Source organism: Rhinopithecus bieti, unplaced genomic scaffold (assembly GCF_001698545.2).
Source record: "Rhinopithecus bieti isolate Rb0 unplaced genomic scaffold, ASM169854v2 scaffold_9581, whole genome shotgun sequence".
Taxonomy (NCBI): Eukaryota; Metazoa; Chordata; class Mammalia; order Primates; family Cercopithecidae; genus Rhinopithecus; species Rhinopithecus bieti.
Window position 1 is genome coordinate 887,037 of NW_016806413.1, and position 13,565 is coordinate 900,601.

The 13,565-nt window shown below is 46.1% G+C and overlaps 1 protein-coding gene across 15 annotated transcripts in view; it reads right to left on the reverse strand.

Moving 5' to 3' along the window:
- ZFYVE28 (zinc finger FYVE-type containing 28) overlaps positions 1 to 13,565 on the reverse strand; it is a 153,380-nt gene that overhangs the window by 49,197 nt on the left and 90,618 nt on the right. For 13 of the 15 annotated variants that reach the window (XR_001886403.1, XM_017876242.1, XM_017876241.1 and 10 more), the window contains one exon: positions 2,521 to 2,622. Coding sequence is in view for 14 of the 15 variants with exons in the window: in XM_017876242.1 (XP_017731731.1) it covers positions 2,521 to 2,622 (102 nt within the window). In the remaining variant the exon portion in view is untranslated. Of the gene's footprint in view, positions 1 to 2,520; positions 2,623 to 6,323; positions 6,379 to 11,022; positions 11,902 to 13,565 lie in introns of those variants that run through there. The other 2 variants (XM_017876255.1, XM_017876254.1) reach the window with 2 other exon arrangements.

Below are 13,565 nucleotides of genomic sequence, written 5' to 3' on the forward strand. Positions count from 1 at the left end.
GACCAGCCTGACCAACATGGTGAAACCCTGTCTCTACTAAAAATATTAAAAATAAATAAATAAATAAATAAAATAAAAATATAAAAATTAGCCAGGCATGGTGGCGCGCATCTGTAATCCCAGCTACTCAGGAGGCTGAGGCAGAAGAATCTCTTGAACCTGGAGGCGGAGACTGCAGTGAGCTGAGATCACACCACTACACTCCAGCCTGGGAAACAGAGCGAGACTCCGTCTCAAAAAAAAAAAAACAGCTGGGTGCGGTGGCTCACATCTGTAATCACAGCACTTTGGGAGGCCGAGGCAGGCAGATCACGAAGTCAGGAGATCGAGACCATCCTGGTTAACACAGTGAAACCCCGTCTCTACTAAAAATACAAAAAATTAGCCAGGTGTGGTGGCGGGCGCCTGTAGTCCTGGCTACTCGGGAGGCTGAGGCAGGAGAATGGCGTGAACCCGGGAGGTGGAGCTTGCAGTGAGCCGAGATGGCGCCACTGCACTCCAGCCTGGGCGACAGAGCGAGACTCCGTCTCAAAAATAATAAACAGGATCTTTCAAATGTATCCAGCAGGTTTTCTGTAGTTGCTGCAGCTGGAGAACTGGCCACCACAGCCTGGGCATCCTATCTCTCCCAAAGCAGTAGTTTTGCCCAGCTTTTAAAAAGACATGAAGTTGCCTGGTTATTTCTGCCTATATTTCCTATATATTGCCTATATTAAAATATCCACTCTAAAAATTTCATATTTTTCGCCAATTATTTTACAACGGACTGCAGGTTCTTTTTAAGAGTTCTACTCAGACACCTCTTTCCGGCTTTTCTCTTCCAGGGTGGCACGTGATCCTGAGCTGAAGTTGGCAGTTTCTGAAGCTCTGTCAATGTCAGGCCACGTGGACAGTAACAGGTAAGTCTTCAAACCCTGACACTGGAGGAGGTGCAGGCTCATCCGTGGACTCTCGCTGTTCTCCGTGGGTGGGCAGGGGGCACAAGCAGCAGTTCTGTCGGGGCGGCAGGGCCAGCCTGTGGGTGCACACCCAGGTCCCAGCTGCCCTACCCATGGGTGAGGTTCCCCATATCAGGGCCCCAGGGTGGGCAGCAGAGTCATGTTCTATCCACACAGCTTTCCGCAAGGTGAGGTGACTCACACCTGTAATCCCAACCCTTTGGAAGACCAAGGCGGGAGGAAAGCTTAAGCCTAGGAGTTCACCCTGGGCAACATGGCAAGACCTCATCTTTACAAAAAAAAATTTTAATTAGCTGGGCGTGGTGGTCCACCTGTAATCCCAGCATTAATCCCTCGACAGCATTCTGCCTCTAGCCCGTTAAGCTTCATCCCCCTCTCCATTGCCCATGTAGGCCAAGGGCGGATATGCTCCCAGGACGTCCACTCCGCTCCTGCATGGCCTGGGCCCCCTTCTGGCCTCACACTGCCCAGGAGGCTCATTCTCCAGCCACGGCCCGGTGCCTGCGCCACCTTTCCTGTAAGACCCCCATATGTGGGGTGGGGGGGCGCATGTGCCTTCCCAGTCTAGGTGGCATCCATGCCTCTCCTCGCTGTGGTCTCCTCCACGTCACTCGAGGAAGGATGGGACTGTGACCTCCAGGTCCAGAGGTCCCATCCCCCCAAGCAGGAGGGAAACAACGACAGCCATCTCCCAGATGAAACACAGACTGAACCAAGCACCCCTGCCCTTCAGCCCACTGTCGCCAAGGACCACCTGCCAAGGCCCCAAGAGCTCACAATCCCATCTGCAAGGGTGACGGGCAGCCCACAGCACATGGGGTCACTTTTCACTGTCTGGACTCACGGGACCTCTGGCCCTCATGGGGCAGAGTTCTAGGCTTCCGGGTCCCCGAAGGAAACCTGGCTGCAGTGATCAGGGGCCATAGTAGGAAATACCAAGCTGTCCCAGGCCACAGGGCCAGGGTGGCACGCGGAGGACATGCGGCCATGGGCTTCACGTGGCCCCCATCCCTCCAAGAAACCACAGCTGGGTTCTGTCGGCTCAGGCCACCCAGCAAAGCCCTTGGCCCATATGAAGGGAAGGCATCATGTTTTAAAAGGGGGGGTCCCCCATGTGGACACAGACGTAAACCAGTAACTAAAGACAAAGGGCATAGGAAGAGCACCACTACTCCAACAGAAGCGAGCGCTTTGGGGATGGTGGGGACAGTGGGGACGGTGGGGACAATGGGGACGGTGGGGACAGTGGGACGGTGGGGATGGTGGGGACAGTGGGGATAGTTAGCTGTTCCTGCACCATGTCAGGAAGTGTGAGGTTCACTCTCCCAGTTCAGCCCAAGAGAGCATCCACCCCATGCAATGCCCGGGCAGGGGCAAAAGCCAGGACTCTGTGACCCCCATGGGTCGTTTGTGAGCCCCCCCCACCAGGAATATTAACCGGCCCATCCTTCCTCACAGAGAGGAGGAGGACCTGGAGGCAGCAGCTAAACATGACTTCAGCGCCCACCCGTGGCCCTCCTGTCCCTCTCCCCTCCCACACCTCCTCTATCTCCATCCCCACCTTATTTTCCGCAGTAACGTGTGGAAGGGCCGGAACAGCTCGGACATGTCTTCCGCCTTGCGGTCCAAGTTCAGGGGTCCGTCCGCATAGACCACGAGGCCACTGCATTTGAGACACAAAAGCCAGGATGTCAGGCCTGTGGCCCCCTAGGTGCCGCGGACAGCCCAACTTAACCACCTGCGAAAACCACGGCCGCTGGGACTCTGCAGCGTCACTGTCCCAGCACAGCCACCGCCTCACGCTTTGCCTTGTGTGATTGCATCATAAATAAGCTTAGAAAAAAGCACTGAAAATTATTACCCAGATTTCATCCTCTTTTGCAGTTGATTAGTTTGTGTTCATCGGAGGGATCGTAAAGTAATCAGAAAAGTGTATCTGCACACATCGGTGCTGCAATCAGATAAATTCGCCTCAAGGTTTGTTACCAAAACCTACTTTCTTGCAAGTTATAAAAACTGGATTTGTGGTTAAATTTATCTGCAGAGCCTTATGAGAATTGGACCTGGAACCATCTTCTCCAAAAGCAAAACCAGCTGCAGGTGTGAGCTGAGGCCCCGCACGGGTTCCCTTCCTGCAGCCTGGCCAATGTTCCACCACCCTACAAGACCAAAGCAGCCTCCCCTCATCTCCCACACAGGACCCACCTCCCTCGTGGTGCGCACCATGTCCCAAGAAGCTCCCCTCCCCAGGACTGCAGCCCCATGTGGCTGAGGCTGGTTTTCCTCACTGTCCCTACCCCAGAGTCTGGCTCAAGGCCTGCTGAAGGACAGGCTTCCCAGATGCCACCTCTGGCGACCCCCACTCCTTTCTGTGCACCGTCCAGCCCTGCCCAGCTCCGAGTGTGCCTTGATCATCCATGTCTCAGCCCGTCTCTCCTTGAGGGCACCCATCCCAGAGGACCTTCTCTGGGTGCCTCCCCCTGGGTCTCCTGGGACCAGACCATGTCTCAGGTGCCTGGGGAGTATCCACCCACGAAATCGTCCCCTGACCCTCATCATCATATTCTTCCTCATCAGAGCACAGACAAGGGCCATGTGGGCTTGTCTGTGTAAATGGAGCACCACCGGCCTGTCTCTTTCAGCAGACGTGACACCAAGGTCAGGTCCAGCCAACACTTTCCAACACCGAGTCCCCGGCAGCTCAGGGACAGTCTCCTTGTCTAACACACCCAGCTCAGTGAGAAAGGCTGATAAAGGGAATTGAACAAAGGGAATGTTTTTCCCTAAAAATCGTTGGGTTTCATGTGCAAAAAGAAAGATTTGAAAGTCACAGGAAAAGTATGTGCAGTGCTGCCTCCGGGGCATGGAGGCGCCAGGCCCTGTGGAGTGGCCAGCTCAGCTGGGCAGGAGGCTGTGTCCTGACCCCCTGTGGGTGAGGGGACAGCACAGCCAGCCTTCCATTCTGCTTGATGTCCTTTGTGGCTCTTACATGAGCTGCCTGTCCTGATTAAACGAACAGTATTCAGGGGAACAATTACCCAAACCGAGCCTTAACTTTATGGGTGAATCAGGCAGTCTCAGGACAAAGGCAGAGTGAAACACAGCAGGGAAGGGGGCAGCCCTGACTCCAGCGGCCGGGCCTCAGGGAAGCCATCCCCAACCCCAGTAGAGCTCCCTCCCTGCTGGGCATAGGACTCAGCCTCGCAATGACCCATGTACCCAACGTCTGCCCCTCTGGAAACCTCGCTCCTGCCTGCTCCTGGCAGCAGCGTGGCCGAGGAAGGACTCCGCTGCCCCCCAGGGCAGGCAGCAGGAGTGGGGGAACAAGGCCTGCCCATGAGAGCTGCTGGCCCAGGTCCTCAGAAAAGAACTCGTTCATCAGGAGGCTCAGACCCGGAGGCTGCTGTGCCACCTCCTCCTGGGAGCCTGCGGGGACCCAAGGACCCCCGGGCTGTATCCCTGCATCCAGCCGTGTGTTGGCTTTCGCGTGCTGGACGAAGGGCCAAGCACTCCACGGTGGCCGAGCCCTGCCGCTCAGCGACTCTGCAGGTGCCCGTACTACAGAGAGAAGGCCTGTGGGACGGGAGATCAGGCCCAGGTGCTGAAGTAACGGGGTGTGGGGGCCAGAGGTGGGGAGAGGTGGGGAGCAGCCCCCAGGCGGCAGCCAGAGGCTCAGCATCTGTCTCTGCACCTGGCCTGGCACTTGCAGGAATCTGGCTGAAGGGGCCCAGAATGAGGCCTGGGAATGAGCTATTGCTAGAAATGGTGGGTCTGATGCAGCTGCTGCCCATGGCTACAGCCCGACAGGCCACCCAGGCCTATGTCCACGCTGCCACAGGCAGTCACTGGTGGGTAAGGCAGTCACCCACCAGTGAGCCTGGAAGGCTGGATCCCGGGGTCTCGGTGTGGCCAGGGGCGTGGGGGCACTGTGAGGGGCCTGGCCCAGATCCAGCTAAGGTGAACAGGCGAGAGGACACCCTGCACAGTGGAGAAAGCTGGGCCCTGATGGAAGTGGGGGTGGCCAGTCTTCCCTTTTCTTTTTTCAAAGAAATTCATATAACAAACAATTGTTTTAAAGGGTACGATTCTGAGGCATTTTCTGCATTCATGGTGCTGTGCACCCATCACCTCTCTAGTTTCAAAAGGTTTTTATCACCCCAGAAAACACCCTTTTAACAATCACCACTGACTTCCTCACCTCAGCCATGGCAATCCCTCATCTGCTTTCTGTCTCTCTGAATTGGCCTATTCTGGGTGTTTCATGTAAACAGAATCACGTAATGCGTGACCTTTGTGACCGGTTTTCACCTTGCAGCACGTTTTCAAGGCTCATGATGCTGTGGCACGTGGCGAATGTTCCTGCACATACATTTCTTCATTCATCCACGGGTGGACGTTTGGATTGTTTCTGTCTTTGGGCTATTATGAATAATGCTGCCATAAACATTCGTGTAGAAGTTTGTTCACGGACATATGTTTTCATCTCTCTTGGGTATATGCCTAGAAGGGTATGTGGTATGACCATATGGATCATATAATTCTATGTTTAACTTTTTAAGGAACCACCAACTGTTTTCCATAGCAGCTGCGGCGTTTTACACTCCTGCCAGCAATCCAAGGGTTTTGACTTCTCCACACTCTCACCACGTGTTCTTTTCCATTTTTTTTTATTACAGCCATCCTGGTGGGTGTGAAGTGGCATCTCATCATGGTTTTGATTTACATTTCCTTAATAACCAATGATGTGGACCACCTTTTTCATGTGCCTGTTGGCCATGTGTATATCTTCTTTGGAGAAAGGTCTATTCAAGTCTTTACTCATTTTTATTTTATTTTATTTTATTTATTTATTTATTTTTTTAATTTTTTTTTGAGACAGAGTCTCGCTCTGTTGCCCAGGCTGGAGTGCAGTGGCGCGATCTCGGCTCACTGCAAGCTCCGCCTCCCGGGTTTACGCCATTCTCCTGCCTCAGCCTCCCGAGTAGCTGGGACTACAGGCACCCGCCACCTCGCCCGGCTAGTTTTTTTTGCATTTTTTAGTAGAGACGGGGTTTCACCGTGTTAGCCAGGATGGTCTCGATCTCCTGACCTCGTGATCCACCCGTCTCGGCCTCCCAAAGTGCTGGGATTACAGGCTTGAGCCACCGCGCCCGGCCTTTACTCATTTTTAAATTGGGTTGTCAATTTGTTGTTGAGTTGAAAGGGTTCTTTATATGTTCTAGACATTAAATCTTCATCAGATATATGATTTGCAAATATTCCTTAGGTTGTCTTTTCATTTTCTTTATAATGTCTTTTGATGCATCACAATTTTAATTTTGATGAGGTCCAGTTTCTCATCTTTTGTGGTGGTGCTTTTGATGTCAAATCCATTGAAAAATCTGAGAACAGGAAGACTTACCCTCTGTATCAAAGTTCTCTAGAGAAACAGAACAAGAGAGAAAGATTTATTTTAAGGAATTATTTCATGCAATTGTGGGGGCTGGCAAGTCCAAATTCTGCTGGAGACCCAGAGAAGAGTTGAAACGGCAGGTCCAATCCAAGGAGTCTGGAAGCCGGATTCCCTCTTACTTGGGGATCTCAGTCTGTATCTCTCAGGGCCTTCCACTAACTGGATGAGGCCCACCCACATCACAGAGGGTTGTCAGCTGTACTCAGAGTCTACTGATTTAAATGCTAATCTCATCTTTAAAGTACTCACAGCAGGGTGGTGCTGACGTGCGTTTCAGAGGACAGGGAAGGTTGTATCCACATTGTACAGTGGATGCTACATTGGACACCGATGGGGAGAATCGTCCATTCAGTGAAGCATGACTTGTGTTGAACAAGACAAGCTGGGTGAAGCATTTGAAGGTGCTTTTCAGGTACTGATGTAACATTCAACTGATCTTCAGTCCTCCCCAGATGACAAAAATGACCTGGCTTTCATCAACCACTGTCCTCATGTCAGAGGAAATTCCATCTGCTAAGAAGTGTTGCCCACAGAGGAACCTGTGTATAACTGGAGAACCACAGTAGCAGGAAGAAGCTCTGACCGTTTTAATACCTTCACGAATCCCCACGTAATGCCAAGATGGCGTCTTGTATCCAGGGGTAGATAAGACCAAAGACATCTTTCCATTTGTATTGAAAAATAAAGAAAAACTTTAGGGAAAACCTTCAGGGAAAAAGAAAAGTCAACCGGAACCCCGTGACTTACTCAGAAAATTGCCAGGGCCCTGAGGAATGATGGAAGAACTAGAGAAATAGCCAAAATCCAGAGGAAGCTGACCTACCAGTTTACCAAGGCCATCCTCCAAAGACTCTATCTTATTTCTCGGGGAAAGCAAATCTTCTACTCACAGTGTGTTCAGCCTGATCAAGAATATCTCAGTTTAAATAACTAGAATGCAAATTATAACTATACACGTGCCAATTACCATGAGCTAAGTTACCCTGATTGCTAAATATACTCTCACGTTTCATGGTTTCCTGGCATCAGAAATCCCTACAAGCTTCAGGATTTTTCTCTTAAAGCAAATGCTGAAGAGAAAAAAAAAAAAACTTTATTATTGCTATCTTTTATCAAATAGCATAGAATCTATTCTAACTTGGTGGGAAGTCCTGCCAATGAACAAATTTATTGTTGCAAATGACCAAGCCCTATGTGAAAGTACTGACTAAATGGTCTTGCTCTTACTTTTCTCTATTCAACCACTTTCTTCCAGATTAATACTGCCAGTACAGGAAACTGACAATGATTCAAACATTTTTCGGTCATATACTCAGGTGAAAACATCACTTTAACCTGTATCTGCTGGCTTTACAAAAAATCATTTACAAAAAATGACTGCACATGATAAAAGCGTTTGTGCAAAATACATTCATGGCTTTAAAACTTCAGTGAAAATGTATATTCAGTTCCCTTACATTTTTTCCTTTTCTCCTTGCCTTTAAATCTTACTTTTTCATTTTTCTTTTAAGAGACAGTCCCATTCCGTTGCCCAGACTGTAATTCAATGGCGTGATCATAGCTTACTGCAAACTCAAACTCCTGGGCTCAAGTAATCCTCTCGCCTTTGCCTCCTAAGTGGCTGGGACTATAGGCACACACCACCACACCTGGTTTTTTGCCGTTGGGACGAGGTTTCATTATGTTGTCTAGGCTGGTCTCAAACTCCTGGCCTCAAGCTATTCTGCTGCCTCAGCATCTCAAAGTGTTAGGATTACAGGCATGAGCCACCAAACCCAGTCTCTTACCCATTTTTTTGTTGTTGTTATTTTCTTGCTGTTTAATTTTTTGAGTTCTTTATATATGTTGGATATTAACCCATCAGATGTATGAATTGTAAATATTTTCTCCCAATCCATAGGTTGTCTCTGCACCCTGTTGTTTCTTTTGCTGTGCAGAAGCTTTTCAGTTTGATGTAATCCAATTTATCTATATTTATTTCTGTTGCCTGCACTTTGGGGCCAAATCCAAAAAGTCACTACCCAGACTAATGTTGTATAGTCCTTCCCCTAAGTTTTCTTCTAGTAGTTTTAGAGTTTCTGGTCTTACATTTAGCTCTTTAATCCATTCTGAGTTGATTTTTTTATATGGTGTGAGATAAGGGTCTAGTTTCATTCTTTGACATGTGAAAATTGCAGATTTCCCAACACCATTTATTGAAGAGGCTGTCCTTGTCTTCTTGGCACCTTTGTTGAAAATTAGTTGGGTTCATTTCTGGGCTCTTTATTCTGTTCCACTGGTAGGTGTCCTGTTGTTTTGTTTTTGCCAATTCCAAGCTGTTTTAAAATTACTATAGCTTTGTAGTAAAGTTTAAAATCAGGTCGTGTGGTATATCCAGCTTTGTCCTTTTTGCTCATGATTGCCGTGGCTATTTTTGGGTTTTATGGTTCTATATGAATTTCAGGATTTTTTTCTCTTTTCATAAATAAAATGATGTTGGGCCTTTGAAAGGGATTACATTAAACATGTAGATTTATTTGGGTGGTATGGGCATTCTAACAATATTAATTTTCCAATCCATGAACATGGAATATCTTTCATTTGCCTTCTTGAATTGATTTCATTGGTGTTTTATAGTTTTGGTGCACAGGTTTTCACCTCCATGATAAAATTATTCTTTAGTATTTTTTTGTAGCTATTGTAAATGAGATTATTCTCTTGATTTCTTCTTTCAGAGAGTATATTGTTAGTGTATAAAATGCTACTAATTTTGTGTGTTGATTTTGTGTCCTGGAACTTTACTATATTCATTATTAGTCCTAACAGTTTTTTTGTGGAGTCTGTAGGGTTTTCCACATATAAGATAAGGTTGCCAGCTGGGTGTGGTGGCTCACACCTATAATCCCAGCACTTTGGGAGGCCAAGGCAGGTGGATCACCAGATCAGGAGTTCAAGACCAGCCTGGCCAATATGGTGAAACCAATATGTGAAGACGCCTGTCCTACTAGAAAAATACAAAAAATTAGCCAGGGCATGGTGGCGTGGCACTGTAGTCCCAGCTACTCGGGAGGCTGAGGCCAAGGAGAATGGGTGTGAGCCCTGGGAGGCGGAGTTGCATGTGAGCTGAGATTCACGCCACTGCACTCCAGCCTGGGTAACAGAGTGACACTCCGTCTCAAAAAAAAAAAAAAATTAGGCTGCATGGTGGCACATGCCTGTAGTCCAGCCTGTTCATGGAGGCTGAGGCAGGAGAATCACTTGAAACCTGGTAGAGTGAGGCTGTAGTGAGCTGAGATCGTGCCACTGCACTCCAGCCTGGGTGACTAGAGCAAGACTTTAATGTCCTCAAAATATATAAACAAAAAAAAATAATAAATATAATATAATATAATTTATAAAATAAAAGTTGCCAGCAAACAGTAACAATTTCGACTTCTTTCCTATTTTGGATGCCTTTTCTTTCTTCTCTCTTTGTCCTAATTGCTTTGGGCAGGACTTTCCAATACTATATTTAATAGAAGTTGGTCAAGAGTAGTCTTGCCTTGTTCCATATCTTAGAGGAAAGGCTTTCAATTTTTCACCATTGAGTATAATGTTAGCTGTGGGCTTCTCATTAAATATGGCCTTTATTGTGTTAAGGCACGTTTTTTCTTTTTTTTTTTTTTTTTTGCATATTCACTCAATGGTACTCTTGAAGGGATACATTCCTTCTACATCTAATTTGCTGATTTTTTCATCATAAAAGGATGTTGACTTTTATCAAATGCTTTTTCTGTATCTAACGAGATGATCATATGTTTTTTTTCATTCTATTAATGTGATGTATCACAATTATCGATCAGTGCATTTTGAACCACCCTTGCATTTCAGTGATTAAAAACATTTCTCGAGGCTGGGCGCGGTGGCTCAAGCCTGTAATCCCAGCACTTTGGGAGGCCAAGGCGGGCGGATCACGAGGTCAGGAGATCGAAACCATCCTGGCTAACACGGTGAAACCCCGTCTCTACTAAAAAATGCAAAAAAAACTAGCCGGGCGAGGTGGCGGGTGCCTGTAGTCCCAGCTACTCGGGAGGCTGAGGCAGGAGAATGGCGTAAACCCGGGAGGCGGAGCTTGCAGTGAGCTGAGATTCGGCCACTGCACTCCAGCCCGGGCTGACAGAGCGAGACTCCGCCTCAAAAAAAAAAAAAATTTCTCGAAAGAAGACAAATGACCAACATCACTAGTCATTAGAGAAAAGCAAACTAAAGCCACAATGAGATATCATTTCTCATTTGTCTGAATATCTTTTATCGAGAAGATGAAAGACCAGCGTTATCAAGGATGTGGAGAAAAGGGGACCCTTGCACACCATTGGTAGGAATGTAAATTGGTACATCCATTATGGAAAACAGTACAGAGATTCCTCAAAAAACTACAAATATAATTACCATATGATCCAGCAATCCCACTTCTGGGTATTTACCCCAAACATCTGAAATGAGTTTGTTGAAGGGGTGTCTGTAGTCTCATGTTTATTGCAGCATTATTCACAATAGCTAAGACATGAAATCAATTTAAGTGTTTAACAGATGAATAAAGAAATTGTGGTATATATACACAATAGAATACTATTCAGCCTTAAAAACAAAAGAGATTCTGATATTTGTGAAGAATTGGATGGAATTTTAGAACATTATGCTAAGTGAAATAACTAAGACCCAGAAAGACAAATACCATATGTTCTCACTTACATGTGGAATCTCAAACAATTGCACTTACAGAATCAGAGAGCAGAACAGTGGTTATAGAGGCTGGGGGTGTGGGGAATGGCCAAAGAGTATAAAGTCTCAGACTAGAAGAATGTTTCTTCTTTTTTTGAGTTCTTTGCACATCATGGTGAATACAGTCAAAAACAGAGCGTTGGAGATTTCCAAATTTTAACAGAGTAAATTTAAAATGTTCTCATTCAAAAAATGTTAAATATTTGAGGTGATGGATATGTTAACCAGCTTGATTTAATTATTCCACACTGCATTCATAGATCATAACACAACTTTGCACTCTATAAATTTGCACAATTATAAATTGCCAGTTTATCATTATAAAAAGAAAAAAATACCTTCACAGCAAAATTCAGACTGGTATTTTACCAAATATCTGGGTAATGTGGCCTAGCCAAGATGACACACTAGGTTAACCATCGCAGGGTACAACTTTGTTCTTTTGCATGTGGTTATCCAGTTGCCCCACGAACATTCTTTGAAGAGACTGTTCTTTCCTTATTGAATGATCTTGGTCCCCTTGTCAATAATCAGTTCACCATAGATGTTTGGGTTTATTTATGGCCTCTCAATTTTATTCCATTGGTCTATACATCTATCTTTATGCCAGTACCGTAAGGCTTTGACTTGTAATAAGTTTTGAAATCAGGATGTATGAATCTTCCAACTTTGTTTTTGTTTTTCAATATTGTTTTGGCTACTTAGGGCCCATTGCAGTTCCATATGAATGTTAGAACACCTTTTCCATTTCTGCAAAACAAAAAGGCCAGTGGAGTTTGACAGCAATTGCATTGAATCTGTAGATCACTTTATGGAGTATTGCCATTCTAACTATATTAAGTCTTCCCATCCACGAACATGGAATGTCTTTCTGTTGAATTATGTCTTTAATTTTTTCAGCAATGTTTTTTAGTTTTCAGCATCCATGTCTTTCACCTTCTTGATTAAATTTATTCCTAGGCATTTTACTCTTTTGAATGTTATTGCAAATTTCTTATTTAAAATAACACCTAATTACATGGAATATTATTCAGCCTTAAAAAGGAAGGAAATTCTGACACATGCTACAACATGGAGGAAGCTTGAAAACGTTATGTGAAGTGAAATAAGACAGTCACAAGAGGGTAAATCCTACACATGAGCTTGGTGCAAAAGCAATTGCAATTTTTGCCATTAAAACCCTAAGAAAGGGTCAAAATGGGCCGGGCGCGGTGGCTCAAGCCTGTAATCCCAGCAGTTTGGGAGGCCGAGACGGGCGGATCACAAGGTCAGGAGATCGAGACCATCCTGGCTAACACAGTGAAACCCCGTCTCTACTAAAAAAATACAAAAAAACTGGCCGGGCGAGGTGGCGGGCGCCTGTAGTCCCAGCTACTCGGGAGGCTGAGGCAGGAGAATGGCGTAAACCCAGGAGGTGGAGCTTGCAGTGAGCTGAGATCCGGCCACTGCACTCCAGCCTGGGCGACAGAGCGAGACTCCGTCTCAAAAAAAAAAAAAAAAGAAAGGGTCAAAATGGCGAATTTTGTTATGTATATTTTACCACAATAAAGAAGAATGTTTATTGCCTTAATTTCTGTTTACAAAAGTTTTACCTATCATTTTAAGAAACGCTGTAAAATAGAGACATGCTAGTTAATAACAATTTTTGTACTTAATACACTGGGGATGTTTTGCATAGCATTAGGAGATTTTCTCCGTCATTATTTAAATGGCTAGAGTATTGTTTTTAACCTATCCCTTAATTCTGGATATCCATCCCTTCTCAAATTTTTATGATTACAAGTAATACTTCAGGGATAATCTTTGTGGATATATATTTGTGCCCCATCAGATCAATGCAACAAAATTCTGTAAAAGTCCACTGTGCTAGGACATGCCAGGCACTCACGGTGCATCAGTGAATAAGAGTTATGGTCTAGTGGGGGAGACACAAAAATAACAGAAATCCCATTTATATGAATAACCCAAATAGGCAAATCTATAGAAACAGAAAATAGGTTTGTAACCCTGCCCCAGGGTTACAGGGCAGGATGAAGGAGATCGGGGGTGGAGATGGCTGCTCAGGAGTAAGAGACATCTTTGTGAGTAATGAAAATGTCATGAAATTTGTGGTGATGGCTGCACAACTCTGAATGTACCAAAAATGACTGTGCGCTTTAGATGGGTGAGTCATAGGGTAATGAATTTTATCTCAATAACATGGAAAAATAAATAACAGAGTAAGTCACGCAACATGCTGGTGGGAGATGGGCTTGGGTGAGCGGTGCAGTGGTGGGGACATCGCAGAGGGAGGGACAGCAGGGAGGAGGGGACAGTACAGAGGAGGGGACAGCACAGAGGAGGGGACATCATAGAACAGGAGACAGCATGGAGGAGGGGACGGTGCAGAGGAGCACGGGGGAGAGGACATTGCA